The sequence below is a fragment of the Diabrotica undecimpunctata genome, chromosome 3 (genome assembly GCF_040954645.1).
Source record: "Diabrotica undecimpunctata isolate CICGRU chromosome 3, icDiaUnde3, whole genome shotgun sequence".
Taxonomy (NCBI): Eukaryota; Metazoa; Arthropoda; class Insecta; order Coleoptera; family Chrysomelidae; genus Diabrotica; species Diabrotica undecimpunctata.
The window spans coordinates 74,196,216-74,210,697 of NC_092805.1; the positions used below are offsets into that span (position 1 = coordinate 74,196,216).

The following is a 14,482-nucleotide window of genomic DNA, read 5'->3' on the forward strand; positions in this document are numbered from 1 at the left end:
ATTGCTATCGACACATTTAACTTCATCTTTCATTACTAGATGCTAGATGTCTCTAGTGGCATACTCTGGTAATTATTTTTTCTATAATTGCTAGAGTAGTCGGTGCGTTTTGGTTTAGTTTGAGTTTTCTTACAAGCTCTCTCTGATGACGGGAAGACCCAGAAACACGTGTCAGGGAGTGGTAAGAGACTCAAATTAAATCGAAACGCAACCATTTTCGTATATCTACCGTTCTTACTCGACGCAATGAGTACAAGAAAGATGGTAATTTATATAAGTAAATTGTTGATGCATAGTGGAATATAAATATTCCCAGCATCGCTCTTAATGGCTTGATTAAGCGTGAGTATACAGTTTACTTTAATTGCTATCGACACATTTAACTTCATCTTATATATGTGTCTTTATACAAATGGTGTTTAGTTACTATTTATTTATACTGTATAGTATATAGTATATAGTAGTTATTTGCCATTGTATATCTGGTTTTGTACCTTTTTCAAAGTACGCTGTGCAATTGTTTGTTGCAATAGTGACAATGAAGATAAAATCTTCAGGTTTCATACATTTCCTAAAGATAGCATGACCAGAAAACTGTGGATTATATCTTGTTGTAGATAGGATAATTTTAATTGTAATACTGCAAGAATTTGTTATACACATTTTAAAACTGAAGATTACCAAAGAAATCTACAACAGGAACTTTTAAATTACGTTTCTAAAAAGGGTCTAAAACTCAAACCTGAGGCAGTACTTAGTCTTTATTTACCTAAATCAACATCGGCTACCCTTTTAACCAACCAAAAGAAACGCGTACAAGGAGGCGAACACAGAGAGTCCAAAAAGTATGTTGAGCAGCTTCTTACTACTTCTAGGTTAACGACGTAAGTCTAAATCTTTATTAATTATTAGTCATGAAAAAAAAAAAAAAAAATTTTAATTTGCTACATACAACATTAGAACCATGAGAACGAACGACCATCTTGAGGAATTAGAGCAGGAACTAGGGGCTATTAAATGGGATATTGTAAGCTTATGTGAAACGAGACTTCAAGGAGAGAAAAAGACCACCCTAAAATCTGGGCACACTTTATACCAATATAATTCAGAAGAGAATCACGGTCAAGGAGGAGTGGCTTTCATGGTCAACCGAAGAATAGAACACCAGATTGTAAAATACTCAGCAGTGTCGGAAAGAGTGATATATCTTGTATTAGAACTGAATAAACGATATAGCTTACAAATAATACAATGCTATGCTCCAACTTCCACTGCGGATGACGAGTCAATAGAACAACTCTACGAAGATATAACGCGAGCTAAAGACCTAGAAAAAACACATTATGTTATCATCACCGGAGATTTTAATGCAAAAATAGGGCGGCGAATACCAGGCGACTCAGACTACATAGGAAACTTTGGTCTAGGCAACAGAAACACCAGAGGAGAGACATTAGCAAATTTCATAAGAACCGAAAAAATGTTTTGCCTGAACACGTTCTATAAAAAACAAATACAAAGAAAGTGGACATGGCGTAGCCCGAACGGCCAGGTTAAGAATGAAATAGATTTTATCCTTTCCAGTGATAGATCAATATGTAAAAACATCGAGGTGCTGAACAAATTTAATACTGGCAGTGACCATAGACTAGTTCGTGCCGATATACATATTAACGTAAAGAGAGAAAGACAAAAACTATTAACAACAAACCCTTTACCGACGGCAGACATCCTAGCCAGTAATAAAGAGAAATATCAAGAGGAATTAGCACGGAAACTAGTAGCAAATACCTTTGAACACAAGAATATAGATGAACTAGCTGAGAAAATAACTAAAGACATACAAACAGTCACTAAGAAACTTTGTTGCAGAATAAGAAAACAAAAAGAAGCTAAACTAAAACCCGAGACTCTAGAACAGATAGAGAAAAGAAGAAGAACGAACAGAGATAACCCGGACTATAAAGCGCTCAACAGAAGTGTTAAGAAAAATATTCGAAAAGACCTCAGAGCTTATAGAACAAACCAGATTCTTGAAACCATAGAGAACAATAAGAACATGAAAGTACTAAAAACATGTAAATCCGCTGGCAGGAATAAAATCATAAAGATAAAAGACGACCGTGGAACATTGTGCTCGCATAAGGAAGAGATCGTTAGAGAAATCCGAAAATTTTACGAGAAGCTGTATACTTCTACTATTCCGAACCCCGGGATACCAACAAAACATATCTTAAATGTGGGCTCAGAGGATCTCCCTGAAATAATAACATCAGAAATTAGAGCCGCCCTAAAACAAATGAAAAATGGGAAAACACCAGGAGAAGATAAAATTACTTCAGAGATGCTAAAAATGGGAGGCACTGCATTAGAAGAGGCAATGAGAGCATTACTGAATAAATGCCTATTGGAAGGACAAATACCAAAAGCATGGAAAAATGCGGAAGTCATTCTACTCCATAAAAAAGGAGACGCCGCAAATATAGAAAACTACCGACCAATAAGCTTGTTGTCACACCTTTACAAACTACTAACCCGAATAATAACAAATAGATTGACAGCTAGCTAGATGCATACCAACCGGTGGAGCAAGCAGGCTTTCGTATGGGTTTTAGCACTATCGATCACTTGCAAACAATCCGGACAGTTATTGAAAAAACAATAGAGTACAACATACCACTACATATGGCATTTGTCGACTATAACAAAGCATTCGACAGTATCGAGAAATGGGCTTTCTTAACAGCACTGGACGACGCCAGAGTAGATTCAAGATATGCTGAATATGCCTCCTTAAGAATATATACGATGATGCTACTTTTCACGTAAAAATAGATGATGATCTGGAAACTATGAAAATAGACCTTGGCAAAGGCGTGAGACAGGGTGACACCATCTCACCCAAGTTATTTACTTTGGCATTAGAAAATGTCTTCAAAAAACTAAATTGGGTCGAAAAGGGATTAAAAATAGATGGAGTATATCTTAACCATTTGCGTTTCGCAGACGACATAGTACTAATAAGCACAGATATCCATGAACTAAAATCAATGCTACAAGATTTAAATCACAAATCGAATCAAATAGGATTAAAAATGAATCTCGACAAAACAAAGATATTAAGCAACAGCCTAGAAAACATCACGATAGATAACATCAATGTAGAAAAGGTAGAACAATATATATATCTAGGACATGCAATTAAAAACGAAAAGGAAAATCAAACCCTAGAAATTAAAAGAAGGACACAATTATCATGGGCTGCTTTTGGGAAGTTGAGCTTCATTTTAAAAGACAGAAAAATCCCAATACACTTAAAACGAAAAACCTATGACACTTGTATACTACCAGTTGCAACTTATGGATTGGAAACTATGGCAATAACAAGAAAAATGGCAGAACAATTAAGAGTAACTCAACGGGCCATGGAGAGGGCCATGTTAAATATAAGCCTCAGAGACAAAATTCCTAACACTGAAATATGTCGAAGAACTAAAGTAACCGACATCATGGAAAAAATAGCGACATTGAGATGGCAATGGGTAGCTCATGTAGCAAGACAAGACACCAACAGATGGTCTCATAAAGTGACATTCTGGAGACCTCGAGAAACAAAAAGAAGCGTGGGAAGACCCAAAAAGAGATGGATAGACGATATAACAGCTGTAGCTGGAAAGCAGTGGATGAGAATTGCAAAAGATAGGGAATCGTGGAAACAATTGGAGGAGGCCTATGTCCAACAATGGATGAATGAAGGCTGAAGAAGAAGAAGTCATGAAACCTTAATGGTTTTTTCATATCGATTTGTTAAGTAAGAAATTAGCCTCAGCCTGCTATGCAATTTGCAATAAGAACTGTTTCGGAGGAAATCAATTTAGCATCTTCCAAAATAACATATTTTTCTTTGTTAAATCATGTTATCATTATTAAAATATACAATGTTATCATTATTATAAACAATACCAAGATAATTTTATGTGTGAATATTACAAAAATGTCATTTTAAATGTTGTGCAATATTGTGTGCCCTCACTACACTCATATTCGATGGCTAGCTAGCTAATTCGATATAAATAAAGTTGACTTTGTCATTATTTATTTTGATTTTGTGTTTAGTTCAGTAGGTATATATACGTACAAATTTTGTGTACCTCCATTACCACTTTTCTGTATCTTTTTAAACATCTGAAATATCGAACTCTGGAGTATAAGTTAATTAACCTGTACCTACGTGTAATAAAAGATAATTAAAACTTGTCTTATAAAGGATATCTATGTTTTATAAAGGATAAATATTATAATAACATAATTTTATCATCTCTTTATAATTACTATAATTAAATTAGCCAAATTATATAAAAAAACTTAAAATTAAAAGTCTTTCCTATACAACTACATTCAAATGTTGCGGGAATAAGCGATCTTGACTACGTCATGCGCGAAAGCGAACCGATTTTGGAACATTATGTATCATACCTTGTGTATTCATTGTACCATGATGAGGAAGATGTAAATTTTGAAACCTTTCAAGACGAAAAAGAAGAAACGTAGAATGGACCGCCGGAGTGTGACGTCACAGCTGTCATATTGTTATTATTACTTTCCAAACAAAAGTTTAAATGTCCAATCTCAAGACTTTAATTTCTATAAAGTTAACATTTTGCGTCCTCTGCTGCTTTTTCTTTTAAGTATAGTGTTTTTTACGATAATTTCATCATAATTCAGTGTTCTTTTTCTATGAAATATACTTTGAAAGTTTGTGGCAGATTGACAGTTAACCTCCAGCCACACATGGGTTGACAGTGCTACCGAAGTGAGGGAACGTCGACGGAGAAAAGAAGAAGAGATCAGAGCAGCTGATGGCTGTCAGATCACGATCACACGACGAGGTGACAACGAAAAGGACTCTTACAGTTTTCTTACTTGTTTTTAGTATGTAGTTTATTGCTAATAAATCAATAAAAGTTTAAAGTGTGCCCCGACTACTTTGCTTCCCGCAAACAGGCCACATTGGTGACCCCGAGAAAAAAAACTGTAAGTACAACGTTTTATACACAACTATGACAAACACCGACCAAACAATGCCAAACAATATGAATATTACACCGTGCGAAGGCGATGATCACTCATTAATTGCACGGGTAGGCATTAAAGCGCCAGAGTTTTGGCGCACTGAACCAGAACTATGGTTTCTCCGGCTAGAAGCGCAGTTTCGACAAGTCAAAATCACAACTGTAAATTCGACCATACTGTTGCTAGTTTAAACAGTGAAGTACTTATAGAAGTAGCAGACACAGTAAAGAATCCCACTGCTGGCAATGCCTGTATACAACTAAAAACTCGACTCCTCGACATGTATGGCACCAGCTCAGATGAAAAGATCCACAAGTTGATGGAACTCACTCTTGGTGACCTAAAACCCACTCAACTACTCCATCGAATGCAAGCTTTGGCCATGGATAGCATTAGTACGCAAGTTCTCAAAAATTTTTGGTTGGACCACCTACCACCTTCAGTTCGAAGCGTTATATCTATTCTTGATGGAGACCTAGAAGAACTTGCTAAGAAAGCCGATACGTACCTACGGTGTTCCAGTTTTCCAGTCATGGTTGTTACCGAAAGCTCTACCTTATACAAAACAGTGGCTGCATTGAGTGACCAAGTGAATGCTTTATCCAACAGATTAACTGTAGCTGAAGAAGGGCAATAGATTCAAATGGCCAAGAGTACCAAGTCATCATCAGACGAACAGTGTTACTACCATCGAAGATTTGGTGCACAAACAAAGAAATGTAGACCACCCTGCAATTTTACAAAAAAACGATCAAAGGGCGCAGTAATGGCGGCAACCGCAGCCCCTCACATACCACGCCGCCTCTTCATTACCGATAGTGCTCTCCAACTTCAATTTCTTATTGATACAGGGGCAGACCTAAGTGTACTTCCACGTAAAATCTGCACTGGGACTCAGCCCAGCACTGTATGCCTGTATTCTGCCACCGGATCGTGCATCCAAACATATGGTCAGAAACAGCTCACACTAAACCTTGGTCTAGGCCAACCTGTAACATGGACATTTGTAGTCGCAGATGTCACCACACCCATACTAGGAGCCGATTTTCTGACGTACCATGGCATTAGTGTAGACATGAGAAACAAACGACTAGTAAGTCCAAGTATGTCAAACAGTATTACCTGTGTGTCTCGTCGTGTTAGGGTGCCAGAAGTAGGCTTATCCACTGCCCATCCCTATGATCGTCCAACTGTTGCTATACCAGAGGATACTGAAAGAGTCCAGCACTATATTGAGACTCGAGGTACACCAGTTTTCTCTAAACCACGAAGACTTCCACCAGACCGTCTTCAAGCTGCACGAGCAGAATTCAACGAGCTGATGCAGGCAGGCATTACCCGACCATCAAAGTCATCTTGGGCCAGTCCGCTTCACTTAGTTCAGAAATCCAATGGATGATAGCGTGCCTGTGGAGACTGCCGCCGTTTAAATGCCATGGCGAAACCAGATCGCTACCCTATACCGCACATCCAGGATTTTGCTAACCAGCTACATGGTAAGAAAATTTTCTCTTGCATCGACTTGGTACGTGCTTTTTACCAAATTCCAGTCCACCCGAAGGATGTCCAAAAGACGGCTGTAATAACCCCCTTTGGACTGTACGACTTCCTCCGAATGCCGTTTGGTTTGCGAAATGTTGCCCAGACGTTCCAGAGATACCTCGATCACCTTTTTCGAGAATGCTCATATGTGTATATATACATTGACGATATTTTGGTTGCCTCGGAGACTGAGCATGAGCAACACCTGGCATCAGTACTTCGGATTCTGGAAGCAAATGGACTCCAAATCAACAATGATAAATCAAAATTCCGTAAACGTGAAGTAAACTTCCTGGGTGCCACGGTATCCCCAACTGGCGTTCGTCCATTACCGGCTAAAGTTAGCGCGATTCGTAAGTTTCCACAACCTACGACCTATCGATAACTACGACGATTTATGGGTATGTTCAATTTCTACAGACGTTGGTTACCTAATGCTGCCAATGAGCTAATGCCACTAACGGAGTTATTGTCTCAGCAAAAGAAAAAGCAGCAAGAACTAACACCAGCAGCCGCAGCAGCTTTCACCATGGTAAAAGAACTCTTGGCCGCGTCGACAGAATTGGTCTTTCCAGCACCAAATGCCCAATTGAACATGTCAGTTGATGCCTCAGATGCTGCCATCGGCGGTGTTTTGCAACAGCTTATAGGTGAACACCTACAGCCCATCGCTTTCTTCTCTCGAAAGATTTCTAGGACGGAGCGAAACTACAGCACTTATGACCGAGAGTTGCTTGCCATATTCAGTGGCATACATCACTTCCGCCATTTTCTTGAGGGTATGCCGTTTACCATTTATACTGATCACAAGCCTTTAACGTTTGCCTTCCAACAGCGACATAAACGGCAGTCTCCACGACAGATACGTCAACTAGAATTTATTGGCCAATTCTCGACCGATATTCGACATATATCGTTGCCGATTGTCTCTCACGACCTGAAGTAGACGCTATCACAACACCCATTACTATTGACTATGACCGGCTATCCGAAGCTCAGACTACAGATGAGGGTCTTCAACAGACCCTGAACGATCCTGCCAGTTCCTTACAACTTCAACGCATAGTTCTACCAGATAGCCAGCGGCCTATTTATTGTTCAGTCCAAGATGGTCGTATACGAGTTTATGTGCCAGCTGTGTTCCAAAGAGATGTTTTCCTGAAGTTCCACACGCAGTCCCACCCAGGGCATGCTGCTACATTACGAATGATTGCTGAACGTTTTGTGTGGCATAACATGAATCGCCAAGTCAAGCAGTGGTCACGAGAGTGCATCCAATGTCAACGTGCCAAAATCGGACATCACACTGTTACACCTGTGACACCTCTAGGAATGCCAGACGATCGATTCGCACACATACATGTCGACATCGTGGGCCCACTTCCAGCAAATCAGAACTTTCGATACCTGCTCACAATCATCGACCGTTTCACAAGATGGCCAGAGGCCATACCTATCTCGGAGATTACAACCGAAGTTGTCGCGCAGAAGCTCCTTGAGGGGTGGATATCCCGGTTTGGCGCACCAGCAACCATAACAACGGACCGAGGTAGGCAATTTGAGAGCCAGTTGTTTCGCCAGCTCAATGGATTGCTAGGTGTACAACATATTAAAACCACTGCCTACCACCCACAATCAAACGGATGTATTGAACGTTTCCACCGAACGCTCAAGGCTGCTCTCATCGCCGCGGACACAGTATCGTGGGTTGAAGCCCTCCCTCTGGTCATGCTAAGTCTTCGAAACACTTTCAAACAAGACATTGCATGTACAGCCTCCGAGTTAGTGTATGGTACCCCAGTGAGTCTCCCTGGACAGCTGCTTGTCCCTAGTGCTGTTACACCCGACGAGCATAGTTTTGTCCAACGACTACGTGAAACCATGGGAGCATTGCGTCCTGTACCGACGAGCAACCACTCAGCCCGCACTGCCTTTGTCCATCCGGATCTACAGACTACGAGTCATGTGTTTGTGCGGACCGACAAAGTGAAGCCTCCTCTTACACCTCCCTTACCCGTTTAGAGTGTTAGAACGAAGTGATAAGTTTTTAACTGTGGATGTCCAAAATGTTCCTCAGCGAATTTCCATGGACCGACTCAAACCAGCATATATTCCAGCGGCCCAACATTTGCAGGAAGAAACATGCATATGCCAACCGTCTGATGAGCAACACAAGTCAACATAGCCGTTCGAAACCAGCAGGTTCCTCATTGGAGGGGAGCCCTGTGGCAGATTGACAGTTAACCTCCAGCCACACATGGGTTGACTGTGCTACCGAAGTGAGGGAACGTCGACTGAGAAAAGAAGAAGAGATCAGAGCAGCTGATGGCTGTCAGAACACGATCACACGACGAGGTGACAACGAAAAGAACTCTTACAGTTTTCTTACTTGTTTTTAGTATGTAGTTTATTGCTAATAAATCAATAAAAGTTTAAAGTGTGCCCCGACTACTTTGCTTCCCGCAAACAGGCCACAAGCACAGTATAGACAACAACCAGTATTCCCACTCCGCTTTGGCGCGAAAGTTCGCGCATTTTACTCGCGCAGACAGCGACGCCATTTTCTCTGGACTCCGAAAAATTTTACGGCTCTCATTGGTCATTGGCCATTGTCATTTGTCATAAATAAATAATATAGAGGCCATAGGCCATTGTATTTGTTTACTTTTTGTGTATTTATAGATACAAATAATCTTTATACATTTTTTATTTCGCAATTGCGTTGTATAAGTACGTCGATATGTACAAAAATAAAAACAAAAAGACTTGCCACACTTGTGCAGCTATAAAGTGTTGTAATAATTCTAGAAAAAGTAATGTTAGCTTTTTTTCGTTTCCAAAAGATGTTAATAGGTGAGTGTTATTAGGATTAAAATTGTGTATTACAGATGCTAAGATGTTATATTATTTATTAACGGTGGATTTTCATCGTGTATTAAAAAATGTTTGTATTTAGGGCAAACATTTGGTTAATGGCATGTGGACGAGAAGATTAATTGGATAAGGCAGAACGTTTACATAGAAGTCATCGTCTTTGTGGTACTCATTTCGACAATAAGATGTTTCTGAATGATATGACAAAATCGATTCTTCAGCAGTTCCCACAAATTTTCCTTTAATGGAGGGCTCATCAACTTTTGATCATACTTATTCTGCAGTAGTCCAAAACATATGTCTTCCAAGATGTCCTATTAATGAAGGTAAATAAAATAAATAATTAAGATGTAACACATATCTAAGCTTTCTCTTTTTCTTTTAGAAGTAGTGAAAAGTTCAGCTATGGATATAGAGAAAAATGTTAGTATTAAACATAAACCATCCACTATAACTGTACTTCAGGATATTACTATTACTCCTGGTAAAAACAACATATTCCATGGAGAACCTGAACATGTAACTACACGTCCAGTAACACTAAGTTCAACTCAAGTGTCACAACAATTATCAATAAATACTCCCTGAAAAATGTATTATGAAGTACAGTTATACAATTAAGGAAGGAAAACCATTATTTAAAAAAAAATTTCAGAAGTTACAGTCTACAGAAAAGAAGTATATTGACAATTGAAAAATTGAAATTTTATAACATATTTGTGTGGATATTTAATGAAAAAATGTTTAAGAATTCCATAGTTGTGAAATATGTGGCAGATACTCAAAAAGTGTAACTAATTTGTGAGATACTATTGTATATTCATATTTAACGGATATGAAAATAGAACTGGTGAGACATATGGTAATCTAAAAATGCCTACTGGTGATTTTGTTAACTTTATTAGTATACTTGACTGTCTCTTTCACAAGAATTTTGACATATTAGCTGTACAGCCGAATATTATTAAAACATATGTTTCTCTATTTAGTACCATAAATTTTAGCCACCCTTGTGAACAATTTCCACTAAAATATTGTAGAACTTTATTTAGCTTTGTACGTTTATACTATTCATTAAAATTCATGAAGAGAAATTTGAAACTGAAAAACATGAAAATATAACCAAAAGAAAAAATAATAAATTGATTATTTGGAAATATCAATAAAGCATTATTTACTTGTTTATATCAACATAAAAAGTCAAAATACTCTTTTTTTTATTACAGTGATCAGATAATATCAATTAATAGTTAATATACCTATTTAGGGGTTTTCTTCACATTATCTTATGTTTTTAGTGAGATGTAACTAAAATATCTGATCATATTCCATAAAAATGTATTAGAGTATTACTTCTAATTAATTAATAATTAATTATATTGACATTAATCAAGATCAAGTAAACAACAATGTAAAATATCATTCAAAATCACATTTGAACAAAAGTAATTAATTATCCATAGAGAATAGTCCATACTCCTAAATTGCTTTAGCTAATTTCTTTTCATATTCTTTCCCGGTCACTTCTTCAGAATTTACATTTCCATGTATCTCATCGCAGAACTAATTATGGTTCAAATATAGGTATGATCTGACTTCTCATACATGCAAATCAGTGCTCATGAGATATAATTTGTTTAACTTCTGAAATTTTAAACTACAAAATGATACTTTGTAAACTTAATGTGTACTTGTTTTATACATGTATATTTGATTTTTATCTGTAATTGTATTTATCTACAATGTATTTTTGTCTAATTTTGACAGTGGGTCTGTCACCTTTGTTATTATTAAATAAATAAATAAATGTAATATCTAATGCAACATGTAATAATAAATGAAGTTCATTTAAAAATTTATTTTTTATTTCCACAAATACATTCTTAACATTAACAGGATGACGCTACTTTTAGCACTTTGTACGATTCCGTTAGACATCTAATGTACATCAACAAGGATTGTAAGAAAAACTCAAAGAAAAATTGTGCTATGAAGTACAGTTATAAAATTATTTTATATTAGGAAGGAAAACCATTATTTAAATAAAAAATTCAGAAAACATTCTGTACATTCTACAGAAAAGAAATGTGTCGATAATGTGACAATTGAAGACTACATGGCACTTACATCTAAATTTTGTCCTTCGTTAAATTTAGCTAATTTCATAAATGTTCAAATTTTACAGTCTAGAAAAAAGGCAAGAGGTAGAAGATTCAGTAATCAGTTTAAACAGGATGTCTCTTAATGTACTTCAAGGGGCCAAAAGTTTTACAAAAATGTTTTGTGTAGCAAATTTTGTTTACCCAGCCCTAATATATTATTTAAAAATAATATACCAGACAGCTACTCAAAAAGTGTAACTAATTTGTCGGATAATACTGTATATTCATATGTTAATGTATATAAAAATAGAACCGGTGACACATTTGATAATCTAAAAATCCCTAATGTTGATTCTGTTGACTTTATAAGGAGGTATACTTGACATTCTATTTCAAAAGAATTTTGAAATAGCTGTACAACCGAATATTATTAAAACATGTTTTTCGATTTAGTACCATAAATTTTAGTCACATTTTGAACAAAGACCACTCAAATATTGTACAACTTTATTCAGCCTTGTACGTTTGTACTATTTATTAAAATTCAAAACAGAAATTTCAATACTCAAAAAATATTGTACAACTTTATTTAGCCGTATACGTTTGTACTATTTATTAAAATTCAACAACAGAAATTTCAATACTCAAAAATATGAAAATAAAACTAAAAGAAAAAAATAATAAAACGATTATTTGGAAACGTCAATAACACGATTATTTAATCGTTTATATCGAAATAACAAGTTAAAATAGTCTATTACAATGAACAGGTAAGATCAATCACTAATCAATATACATATTTAGGAGTTTTGTTCACATCCTCTTGTGTTTTTAGTGAGATATAATTAAAATATATTAACTGATTTCAAACTCTGTATTTGAATTTTGAAATGAAACTTTGCATTTTATTCTACTTTATAACCATACAGCTTTAAAACTAGCATATTTATTAAAAACTGTTGCATAACTCTCCATTTGATTTTTTTTTGATAGTGTAACAAATTCTGTTCAACAAGTGAAACAGTTCTGTAACAAATAGTTGTGAAACTTTAGAAAACAAAATCATAAATACAACGCAGAGAAAGAAACAATTTTAGGTTTTTTTTTTAATTTCTCGAAGAATGAAAGAGTAGCAAGAAGAGTTTTGAAATTGGTTGAAATTAAAATCAATTTTGTTAAATAAATCAAAGTCGGCTCTGTCGCGTCCATATGTGCAGGGCCAGTCCTCGGTTTTCGTCCAGAAAATATGGCGTCAAGGTCACCGAATTTTGTCTAAAAAGATCAAAGGTACCGCGGTAGAGTGAGAATACTGGTTGTTATCTATACTGTGCCACAAGTTTAAATTAAAGACATTCTAACCTTACTTTATTGATACATGCATTTTATTCCTATTTTTATAAAACAACATGCTTTTTTAATTACACAACCTTGTAAAATTGTTGTAGTAACTATTAGAATACTTTTAGATATTGCAAAAAGCGGAAAGATTATGTAAAAAAAATGAAAAAATAACGAAAAATACAAATTTGCCACACTAAACAAGGTTTGTTTGGAAAGTGAAACTGACAGATGTCAATAAAATCTACGTCATCACTCCGGCAGTCCATTGCATTCCTATGCTGACAAAAGAGAGCTTCCTTACATTAAAATTCAAAATCTCCCTCTTAAACTTCTTATTGATACAGGAGCCACTAAATCTCTCCTTAATCCTGATATAGCCAAAAAATTCTACAAGAATAATATTAAATATGAACCATTTATCGTTACATCAATTTTTCAGAACCATTCACAAGATTATTGTGTAGAAATTCCAATTTTTCCCGAATTTAACTCCGCTATTAACCTAAAATTTTATCTTTTCAAATTTCACAAAACATTTGACGGTCTTATCGGCCTCGATAATCTTAAACTTCTAAAAGCAAATCTCAATTTTACTTAAGCTACTCTTACTGCAGAGCATTCTATTCTTTCTATTAATTACTATGTCACAAACAAAGCCCAATTCTATACAGTCCAGCTAGAGCCCCAATCAATTACCCAAGTCCGATTGCCAGTATAGGAAACATCAGGTACAATCGTCATCCCAAGACAAGAAGTCGAAGGTGCCATCGTAAGAGAAACTCTCAGAATGTTTTATTTATATTTAAAGATATTTGTTTTGTTCTTGATTGTTTTTATTTTTTAAATATATGTAATTAGTCACTGAAGTTATAGTAATTTATATTTCTACTTTTACATCTTTAATAAAATTTATTAGCAATTCTAAGGTTTCTCTATTAGCAGTTGACAAAACGTGTGATAGATTTAACGAAAGCAAATATTTAATTTCAATAAGAATTTGAATTAATTTATTAGTTGCAGCCAAAGAAAATATGGTCAACATCTGCGTAAGACCTTATCTCATAACTGCAAGATGGTGCCGGTAATATGCCAAGCTTAAATGCGAAGGGAATGGACCATGATTCGTTTTTAGGCGAAATGTACTTGCCGAGAATAATTTGGTAGTCCAGTAATTGAATGTGTATTGAGGTGGTAGTGGTAAAGTGGGATGTATCTGGAAATATGTATTTTGCGAGTTGTCAAGAATATTCTCCCATTGCTGTTCTCATTTCAGCCTTATTTTATTTTTTATCAAGTTAAATATATCCCTTACTGGATAAATATATCAAAATACTCCATTTTTTACTGCTTCCTTAGCTAGAGTATCAGCTTTTTCATTCCCTGGTATACCTACATTGCCTCATTGTATACCTTAATAAATGTTATATTTAAATTTGCAATTATGTTTTTAAACAACATAACATAGGACATTTCATTCCTTAAATTTTTTTATTTTTTATAGAGTCTAATGCAGATTTAGAATCTGTTAATATTACTCCTTCGTGTATGTT

General features: G+C 35.9%; 1 protein-coding gene and 1 long non-coding RNA gene across 2 annotated transcripts; both read left to right on the plus strand.

Moving 5' to 3' along the window:
- Positions 1 to 5,716: 5,716 nt before the first annotated feature.
- On the plus strand, positions 5,717 to 6,472 carry LOC140435889 (uncharacterized). The gene has a single exon (XM_072524602.1). It carries the CDS (start codon positions 5,717 to 5,719, stop codon positions 6,470 to 6,472), a length of 756 nt encoding a protein of 251 aa, XP_072380703.1.
- Positions 6,473 to 9,262: 2,790 nt separating this feature from the next.
- LOC140435646 (uncharacterized) lies at positions 9,263 to 11,439 on the plus strand. Its single transcript, XR_011950211.1, has 3 exons — positions 9,263 to 9,468; positions 9,572 to 9,815; positions 9,875 to 11,439. It is a non-coding gene; the product is annotated as an uncharacterized lncRNA (long non-coding RNA).
- Positions 11,440 to 14,482: the final 3,043 nt, after the last annotated feature.